At 32.4% G+C, this 11,399-nt stretch overlaps 1 protein-coding gene across 1 annotated transcript in view; it reads left to right on the forward strand.

The window, feature by feature from the left end:
* Window positions 1-11,115, forward strand: part of LOC126889482 (zinc finger protein 665-like) — a 75,273-nt gene extending 64,158 nt beyond the window's left edge. The window contains exon 4 of the mRNA XM_050657818.1: window positions 9,554-11,115. Coding sequence (XP_050513775.1) covers window positions 9,554-9,867 — 314 coding nt within the window. The 3' untranslated portion in view covers window positions 9,868-11,115. The remainder of the gene's footprint in view (window positions 1-9,553) is intronic.
* The last annotated feature ends 284 nt before the right edge of the window (window positions 11,116-11,399 follow it).

Genomic DNA, 11,399 nt, shown 5'->3' on the forward strand with positions numbered 1-11,399 from the left:
TTTTTAACAAAAAGGGGTCGCGCTTTAGATAAGTTTGGGAAACACTGGCTACACCCATCTATCAAATTTACACTAGAGACTGAAACCAACAACAGTATTAACTTCCTAGATCTAACTATTGTAAAGACACCTTCTAAACTGGAATTCTCAATCTTCCGAAAACCTACACAAACTGACCACATCATCCCAAATTCATCTAATCATCCATACCAATAAAAAATGTCAGCTTTTCACTGTTACATACAGACTGTTTTTTTTTCTGTGGAATTTATGGCGGTGAGAACCAATTAGCCAGACTATGTTAGATTGTATAAATAGTTTGTGTAAATTGTTTCATAGTATCAAACTTGAGCATGATGTATTCATTTGTTTTGTTAGTAATATGTAGCATTAGTAAAGTGTAAGGTGTTTATTTTTTTTTCCTTCCGCGCTAGAGCATCAACCCGGTTCAACGCCGCGGAGGTTTTAGCCATCTTTGTGTGTATGTTTTTATTATTTTTTTTTTTTGTTTTCTTTTTTTTGTTTTTTTTAATTGGTTTATTTTTTTTATTTTTTTTTTTTGTATTCACCTTTTTTTTCCTTTAATGCTTTACATTTAGTTTGTTTTGCAGAATTGCTTACAAAATTGGTTAGTAATTTTACAATTTTAGTTTACAGTTTATGATGTGTTGATGAAGTACATAAAGTATATTATTATTTCCTGAAAAAATAATACAATTTAGGTCTATTGGAAGGTTTATCTTGTAGTGAATTAAGTTTTTATATAGATTATTAATGTTTACAATATTTATTGGACATTCAAGTAAAACATGTACCAATGTACCCATTTTACCACAACTACACAGTGGATCGTCTGTAATTTTTATTTTGTGCTTATAATAAGGTGTTAGTGCATGGTTTGCACGTATTCGATTTATTGTGGCGACAAAGTTTCTGTTTGGTATTTTGTGAAACCCTGGTTTTCTGGGGATCCTTGGCTGGTGTTTACAAAAGTTTGTTCCGGTTGTTGATGCACTGTATAGGTTTTGCCACATCTCATTTATTTTGTTCCTTTGATTTAAGAATAAATCGGACGGGGGTAGTTTAAGATTTAGTTCTTCTCCTGATGTTGAAGCTGTTTTTGCTAAGGCATCCACCATTTCATTACCTGTTATGCCTCCTTGTCCCTTTACCCATAGATATATGACGACTTTATTCTTGATGTGTATCTCATTATGTAAATACAGGATTTTTGCTTCAATATGATTAACTGATCTATTTATTTTAACATTTTTAAGTTTATCTACTGCACTTTTGCTGTCCGTACATATTATAAATTTGTCGTGGTTAGAGCCGAGTACGTATTTCATAGCTTGCACTATTGCTGTTAGTTCTGCAGTGTATATGGAAGCTTCCTTTGGTAAAATAAATTTTTTGTCAGTATTTTCCTCAAAATGGTAAAAGGCACAACTGGTATATTCTTTTGACTTTGATCCATCAGTGAATATAGAATCATAGTTTGGCCAGTATTTGTTTTTTGTTTCGTTGAACTTTGTTTGATTGATACTTGCTACTTCTTCACTTTCAAAATAGTAGGTTCTAATTTCACGTGAAAAAATTTGTTCAGGTGAGTAAATTAAAACTGTAGGGAGTTGGTTGGAATAGAGTATATCTGTAATGTCAGCTATTTCTGCGAAAGTTTCTACTATGAGGGGGGTTTTCTTGAAGTGCCAGTATCTATGGGTCAAAACTTGAACTTTTTGAAATGGTTTTTATCATGAATTTTCTGCTCAATAGTTGTCTTCTTAGTTTAAGAGGAGGTTCCACGGCTTCAGCTTGTATAATGTTTATGGGCGTTGACTTAAGATATCCCAGGCAAACTCTTAAGCATTTATTTTGTTGTATCTCGATTTTATTTAGATGTGTATCTGCTGCTGTTCCATAGAGTTGACTTCCATAATCCATTATTGATCGTACCATTGTTTTGTAGAATAGTAAAGCCGTGTTTGGGTCTGCTCCCCACTTTGCTCTACAAAACGATCTTAGGATATTTATAGAATTACTTGTTTTTTTGATAATTTGGTGGATACAGTCCTTCCATAATAGTTTTCTATCTAGATGCAGACCAAGATATTTTACAGAGTTACTAATACAGAGTTTATATTTTCCTATTGTTAATTGTCTTTGATAGTTGTTTCTGTTTCTAGAGAAAATACATATATTGGTTTTGGACTCGGATATGGAAAGTCCCATGTTGTCTAGGTATTTTTGGATTTTTATAAATTCAGTGTTAATATTTTCTATACATTTGTCCTCTGATTTGCTACTGGTGTAAATAACAACATCATCAGCGTATTGAATAATTTTAGACTTTTGTGATATAACATTTTCTATATCCATTGTGTACAGGCTGTAGAGGATTGGGCTCAGGATACTACCTTGTAATCCAGATCTACATATTCTTGATTCCGAAATTTCTTGATTTATCTTTAAGGAAACTGATCGATTAGAGTAAGCTGATTTTATGAAGTTGGCAAACGAGGTTGGTAGACCAATATTGATGAGCTTCTCTTCTAGTATATTTATTTGAACATTATCATATGCTGAAGTTATATCCAAAAATGTGGCCAAAGTGCTGTATTTGTGTGTGAATCCTAGATAGATGCCATTTACTAGTATCGTTAGGGGTTCCAAGGAAGATCTTCCCTTTCTAAAAGCATATTGTGAGCCAGGTAATATTTTTTCATTTTCTAGCCAATATTCAAGCCTGTTCTTTATCATTCTTTCCATGGTTTTAAATATACACGATGATAAAGCTATGGGTCTATATGAATCTGCATTTCCATTCTGTTTTCCAGGTTTTTTGATGGGTACTATTGTCCAATATCAAACATTCATTATTCATATCCGATATTGAACAGTATATTTTTATCACTCCGTATATGACATGAGCCAATTTGTTATGGTATAATACATGTACGGGTTTCTAATTTAGTTCACGAATTGTAAATTGTAAACAATAATTCGGGCAATTGCATTATTTAATTTGATGATCAAATATATTTCTTTGTTCTCAATATTTGTAAATATACTCGACGCGTGGCTTGGCCCCAATACTAAGTGCCACCGCTGATAAAGAATACACATTTAGAATCATTCTCAAGAATCAACTCCTGCAGTCAAGATGTAACTTCAATTAGAGTATTCTTCAGTAGTCATCAGTCTTCAACTAAGCGCGTACCAGTCAGTATTCAAAGTTCTCCCGGGGTACAAATTTATCCTAGTGTCGGTTCCATCAATAAATTACCTTTATCGCTATTTGGTGTTTCCCTTATTTTATACACTATGATGTATTCTTTCCACATCGGTGGAAAAGGAATCCTATTTATCCAAATCGAATTGAACAATTCCAACAGGGCTTTCTTATGGTCTAAGGGCATTTTATGCAACATATTGTATGAAATGTTATCCGCCCCGGGAGATTTATTATTTGTTGATTTAATGCAATGATCGAGTTCCCATAATTGAAATAACGATTGTAGGAAAAGTGTTCCTATTTACAGTAGCTATTTGTTGAGTAATGTTGTTTTCGACCCATGGAGGTGAGATTTTTGTGTGGAATTCGCTTATCCAGTCTTCTTTGGGGTCCATTAGGGGTTTATTCGCTTGTTTTCGGTTTTTATATCGGTTTACTTTGTTCCACACTTCTTTAATTGGTGTATTTTGATTTAGATTTTGGCAGTAATTTATCCAACTTTTTTTCTTAGTTTCTTTAAAAGTTTTTTTAGCTACTGCATCAAGTCTTTTATATTCTGTTAGATTATTAAGATTTGGAGCCTGTGTGTAGGTTAAGAAAGCTTGTTTTCTTGCTTTAGCAGCTATGTTACAGGTTTCGTTCCACCAGTCCTTTGAGCAATGATTTCTCTTTTGTGCGTTTGATTTTCGTAACGGAATTGCTTTGTCGGCAGCTTTGTTAATATTGTCGATAATGCCCATTAGTGATGATTTTGGTTCTGTTGTTTCAAGGGTAGCGGTGTATACATCCCAATTAGCAGCCTTGAGTCTCCATATATTATGTTTTGTCTGTTTAATTTGCGCAGGTGGGATATTCCTTCCAAATTGTATGTGTATTGGTAAGTGATTAGAGCCATAAGGTTCTTCTAAAGTACACCACGTAATTAGTTGTGTCAGATCCTGTGTACAGAGGGTCAAGTCTACAGCTGACTTCTTATTGTTTGCTAATGTAGGTGATCCGTCGTTTATAATTACTAGGTTGCATTGTTCGATAGCTTCCAAAAAAATCTTGCCATAGATATCGTCATATCCATAGTTCCATGCCAAACTATGTGCGTTAAAGTCGCCCCCAATTATGAATGGTTTTGGAATTTGTTCCAAAAAGTTAATCCACTGTTGTAATGATATTCTAGTTCTCGGTTTAAGGTATACTGAAACAAAGTAAATTTTTTTATGTATATATGGAAAATTTACCGAGATACAAGTATGCTCAAAGTTGATTGTAGTTGGAATTGAGACTTCTTGGTATATTAAGTCTGATTTTAATAAAATGGCAGAGCCGCCGTACCCGTCGTCCCGGTCACAGCGAATATTTTTGAAGCCTTTAAAATTATAGTATTTTTCTGCTTTAAACCATGTTTCCGATAGAAGTGCAACGGAGTAGTTGCCCCTATCTAGTAGATATTCTAAGTTATTTTTATTAGAAACTGCCGAACGGCAGTTCCATTGAAGAATATTTATTGCATGGTTGAGGTCTGAGAATGTGATGACGTGTTTCCATTTATAGTTAATTTGACTAAGTTTTCGAGTTCTTCCTTATTTATATTTATACTTTTTGTTACTAAAACTTTTGTGACAATTTCTATAACTAATTCTAATATTGAATTTATCGTGCTCAAGTCTGAAGGAGATGCAACTGGATTATTATTAATATTTCCCTTATAGTTAATGCTGTCTAATATTCCTCCCGTAGGTAATTGAGATCTAGGGGAAGATATAATTTCATTATGCAAAATTAATGTTGGATCTGGACTATTTGGTCTCTGTCTTTTGAATGTTCGAGAATTTGTACTATTTGAATTATTATTGTAGAATATATTATTAGTTGACATTTTGTTAATTGGATTTGATGGGAATTGGGTGGGTGTATAATTATTGGGATTTAATGGAGGGAAAGTTTTGAGGCAGGAGAGGTTTGTAGTTTGTTCCGTATTTATGGATGTTACTTTTGCATAGGAGTTTCTGGGGAACTGTTGGTTTGCGTCTAGATAACTAATATTATTGGAAGACATAGCGTCTTTAATAAGTTTTTGACGCTGAAATTCTTGACACGCGCTTAAATTTGTAGTAAAATGATCCCCCGAACAGTTAAAACATTTTGGAGTGAGATCGGTCTTTTTACATTCTTTTGAGTTGTGGGATTCTTGACATTTATCGCACCTAGCCTTGCTCTTACACTGCCCACCTGTATGTCCAAATCGAAGACAATTAAAGCATAATAGCACCTTTTGTTTGTATGGTTCGACTTCCTTTAGTACCTTGTTGATTGTTATATATTTTGGTAGCACTTGTGACTTAAAACTAACTACGCATGTTTTTGTTGGAATGTAATGAGTACCGTTTTCATCTACTTGCCTTCGATTTAATCTTGTGACTTGAAGGACTTCAAATTTACAGTGTAAATCGTACATTTTTATTCTGTTTTATAACATACTCTACTGAAAATTCTGTGGAAATATCATTTATTACGCCCTGTCTAACTAAAAGAAACTTAGGAATGTATATGTCTAGATTATTTTTTATAAATATTGCTTCATTTTTTTAGATATGATATAGTTAGCCAATTTATAATCTTTAAATTTTATACGTATTTTATTTCTTCCTACTGCGTCAATGCTTACAATGTTTTCATCAATTTCTTTAAAATTTGTGATAATAATGTCACCTATCCTTAACGCGTTTAATCTGCCTTTAAAATCGGGTGAATTATTTTCTAAATACGCGTAAAAAGGTCCTAGGTCGTTTTGTCGGTAAAGAAATTCCTCCCTTTTTGTTCCTACTTCTTTGTTTATGTTATTTGTTATTGAAGTGTGTACATTAGCAAAGTCATTATCGATAATGGGTTTATTATTAACAAGTTTTGTGGTACTTATCTGTGTAACTGGAACAAGATTTTGAAATCCTAACAGCTCCTCCTTTGAAGATGTTGCATGTTCTGTATCCATTTGGGTTTCTAAAACATTTTTATCGGGGGCGTCGCCCCCGCTAACTGCACTCATAACTTTTTAATGTTTTTATTCCGATTTCGCCTTTTTATTTGGTGTAATTAATTTACTTTTAAAGTTCACAAAATATTTATTTAAATATCTAATTTATAGACACCGGTTTTAAAAAACAAGCTTCTTTCCTACGCACGTCTGACTACCACGACGAATGGAAGCTAAGTGGGACATAGACTGTTGAACATCCCTATGTCCAAAGACAACTACAATAATGAAGTTTCTATACTAAAACAGTTAGCAGTCAACAATGGTTACTCTCCTTTGATAATAGACAACATTATAAGAAAGAAATTGCTCAAAATAAAATTAAATCAAGCCTTTAAAACAGATGAACAAACTTCCAAAAACTGCATTTACAGATATATTTCCTATTTGGGACCAATTTCAGATAAACTGTCAAGTGTAATATCAAATAAAGTTGAGAACCTCAAAATTTCATTTAAAACTAAAAATTCCATCAAATCACTGTTTAGTAAAACCAAAGACAAAATAGATAAATTAAATAAGAGTGGCATATACAAGCTATCATGTGGTGAGTGTAGTACCACCTATGTAGGAAGGACAATGAGAACCCTTTCTCAGAGAATCAAGGAGCATGTCAGAACTCCAGAAAAATCAAACTTTGGATATCATGTTAAATCTACCAATCATTCCTTCTCTCCTACTAAAGACAGCCAAATATTGCATAACATCCCATCTAAAAACTATAGATTAATGAATTTGTTGGAGGACCTGGAGATTTCTAGAGAGATGAAGTCTAATCCTGATTTTTGTGTTAATACTCAGATCAATTTGAATTGTAATTATAAACCTCTATTCAAGTATCTGTGGGAGACAGTTGAGTAGTGACCTCTTGCAATATTTTATATACATACATATATATAAAAACTATTGTATATACATTCAAAATTTAATTTTATAACTTTATATAACCTAACAACAAAAGTGTTCGAAACTATTTTGTTAAAAATTGAATTCCACCCAACACTATCCTACTATTTTGTCATCAACGTCTTACAACAATAGAAACTGAATATACCCATTTTAACATCATAACATTTATTAAAATCATTTAATATTTCTACATAAACGTTAGGGATTCAACTTAATAAAATATCCATACACCGAGTCAAGGTCATTTCAATGACTTACATAATTGACAAAAAGATGATAAATAACAACAATATAATATCTTAATCTATAATTTCAACAAGCTAACATCTGAATATTGAATTTGAGAACTCACAATCAAAATTGATCTTTCTCATTACTTTCTGTTTAAAGGCCGCGTCTCACCATCAAATAATTTGATCAAACAGTTTGAGCAAACTTGACGTACTTGAGGAAGTACGTCAAAGTGACGTCACAATTGCAGTTTTTTTGAAATTCTAAAAATCTGTGCTCTCACTATCAGTCTAGTTTGATCAAATTTTTTGTATTGAGTTGTCTAACTTGTTTGTACTTTATTTAAAATTAAAATTTTTCATTATTATCCACAATGAACACTCAGGATGTGACGTCACTAACTGTCACTTTGTGTCACTAACTGTCAAGTTTGATCAAATTATTTGATGGTGAGACGGGGCCTTTTATATACTTTTTTAATTTTTTTAACTTAACACGGTGTGTATGTAAGTTGGGCCAATTAGTCTCAAAATCAAGCATGTTATCAATTAATTTAATAGTTGATTAGTACAAACATCTAAGGTACATTTCCTTATCAATTTCATTGTAAAAATTTTCAATTTTCCTTTCAATATGTTTAAAATATTCATATTTTAATGTCAGCAATAACAGATAAAAGCAGATTTGAATATCTGACCTTGTCAGTCAGCTGTTGTTACTAGGCCAATAGGGTGATATCTACACCCGTACCATGAAAAGAGTTTTTATGTTTTTGTGCAACGTGTATGTGGCCGTTTTTTCTGTTTTTACTGTTTGGTGTTGTACGGAGGACAAAGAAGATAGCATTTAAAATCTAAAAATCATATTTACATTCATAAGATGCACTTGTTTACACCTCTATGTAGCGGTACTTTTTTAGTAATTGACGTAAGTAAAAAAAGAGTTTTGTACTTCTTTTTTTTACAAGATCTCTTTTTTTATTTTAGCATTAGCTCGGATGATGACGTTTATATCGAAAGCGCTCAGCTAAAGAAATAAATTATTTACACACTTTAACATACATTTTCATTTTCCCTTATTCATTCAAGTGTGTACAAACTTATCACTCTTTCAACTATACTTATAAATAACATTAAACACACACTGGACGAAGGACAAACAGATCAAAAATTAGTCAAAAGCTGGATACTACATCTTGGCAAATTTTGACTAATTTTTGATGTTTGTGCTTCGTCTAGTGTGTGTTTAATGTTATTTATAAGTCTTTAAATTACCTAATTTCTTGCCGTACAAATGCTATCTACATTTTTCTGGGTGGGATATCTTCCTGTTTTGACGAAATGCCCCTGATGATGCTAAGTTAGCGAAAGTATACTTGGGCAAGATTTGATTAAACTATATGCTCGAAATCTGCCTTTTATTCCTAAAAATTCCGTATATTCGAGCATTCAACCTATTTCTATGATATATGTTAATATTTAAGTTGGCCGGATCTGTGGTCTTTTATTCCTTCAAGAATATAATAAATCGTTTCCACACTCATGCGGTGGCACTCCATGAATTTATAAGGTTATAACGGGCAGTTGTTTTATGGACAACAGACTTAGTAAAACGCAGGTTCAATTAAAATAAATACATTCTTATTCTTTCGCTACAAAGTAAAATCAAAAATAATGAAATAAAACAATATTCTGCTCTTCGTTCCGCCCCCGAAGAAAGTCCCCTTGGCGGATGTCTGTAAAAGAAAAACGAAATTGTATTTTTCGTGCCACAGGGCATTTCTAACATGTTTTATCGGAAAAGTGGTTGCGAATACCTAATGTTTGCAAGGTTATATCAGGTATAGTAAGTATATAAATAATGATAAACTGTATTATCAAAAATGCAATATCAATGTTAGTATAATACAATAAGCAATCACGCTATACCTCAATACGGAATCAGCGTATTAATAATTACGCTCAGACTCACAACCACGCTATTCCTCAATCCGGAATAACCATACACAGGCTTATAAAAACATTTACATAATTTACTACACTTCTTCTGCCTCAAATTTTATTATGCTTTAATTTAGTTATACCATTTATTTGTTTTTGTATTCATTTTCCCTTATTCTCAAGTATTTATATTATAGTTAGTTTGTATTTCAGGTTATCTTCAACAAGGAGAAACTAAAATGGAAATTATGGAGACACTAATTGGACATTCATCTTACGATGGCAATTATATGGGTACACACGATGAAGGAAAAACAATAAATCAAAATATGAAAGTTGCGACTGGACGAAGATCTTACAAATGTGAAATTTGTTTTAAGCAGTTTACTGATAGAAGTAATTTAACAACACATTTGAGAGTGCACACTGGAGAGAAACCATACAAGTGTGAAATTTGTTTTAAACAATTTAGTGAAGCAAGTACTTTGAAAATGCATTGGAGAGTGCACACGGGAGAAACATTATAAGTGTGAAATTTGTTTTAAGCAATTTAGTGAAGCTGGTACTTTGAACACACATTTGCAAATGCACCCTGGCGAAAAGCCGTACAAGTGTGAAATTTGTTTTAATCAGTTTGCGCAATCGGAAAATTTGAAAACACATTTGAGAGTGCATACTGGGGAAAAACCTTATAAGTGTGAAATTTGTTTTAAGCAGTTTACTAGAAACACTGATTTGAAAACACATTTGAGAGTGCACACTGGGGAAAAACCTTATAAGTGTCAAATTTGTTTTAAGCAGTTTGCAAAAGCACACAATTTGAAAACACATTTGAGAGTGCATACTGGGGAAAAACCTCACAAGTGTGAAATATGTTTAAAGCAATTTAGTGAAGCAGGTACTTTGAAAACACATTTGAGAATGCACACTGGCGAAAAGCCGTACAAGTGTAAAATTTGTTTTAAGCAGTTTGCACAATCGGAAAATTTGAAAACACATTTGAGAGTGCACACTGGGGAGAAACCATAAAAGTGTGAAATCAGTCTTAAGCAGTTTACTACAAACACTGATTTGAAAACACATTTGAGAGTGCATACTGGGGAAAAACCTTATAAGTGTGAAATTTGTTTTAAGCAGTTTGCTAAAGCACACAATTTGAAAACACATTTAAGAGTGCACACTGGGGAAAAACCTCACAAGTGTGAAATTTGTTTAAAGCAATTTAGTGAAGCAGGTACTTTGAAAACACATTTGAGAAACTGGCGAAAAGCCGTACAAGTGTGAAATTTGTTTTAAGCAGTTTAGTGGAGCAGGTAATTTGAAAAGACATTTTAGAGTGCACACTGGCGAAAAAACATAAAAGTGTGAAGTGACCCCGCAATACTGGGGTCCGGACAAAAAATCTCCCCTACAGCAAATTATCTTAAATGCATGTTTTGAGAGTGCACACTGGAGTTAAATCGTACTGTTGAACAGGGATCTCGTGAAATGGGCGGGCACTGCGGGGTACTGCGCAGACAGAGAAAGCCTTCGGACAGAAAAGGATGAAATTTACTCGAATATTACCGCTTTGTTCGTACCGCAATGTTGTCAATATGTGAATAACCACAGTAATATTGGATATTTTGACTATGATATCTAAAGAATCGAGTTTTAAATAATTGACACTGCATGACGTGTATGTAGATTTATAATCAGCTAAAAAAAATTAAAACGTTGTACAGAATGAAAGGAAAACAAAAGTAATAATTTGATTAAAATTTAATATTTATTAAGACATTTTTTTATTTGATCCTAATTGGAAGACTGCATTACTGATGAGTACTTAACGTTTCGGAATAAATATTTAAATAACGCATAAATATTTAAATAATTATATGATCTTTACTATCATTTTAATATTTTAAATTCTTTAATATAACACTAACAAATCCGGCAAAATGATTTTCTTTAATTTAAAAGGTACGCATTATCTATTGTAAAATATTACTGAAAAGTCTGAAACAATAATAATATTAAGGAGTAGTAGATATTATTAAATAAATTGGTTTTAAATAAA

Source organism: Diabrotica virgifera, chromosome 8 (genome assembly GCF_917563875.1).
Source record: "Diabrotica virgifera virgifera chromosome 8, PGI_DIABVI_V3a".
Classification (NCBI taxonomy): Eukaryota; Metazoa; Arthropoda; class Insecta; order Coleoptera; family Chrysomelidae; genus Diabrotica; species Diabrotica virgifera.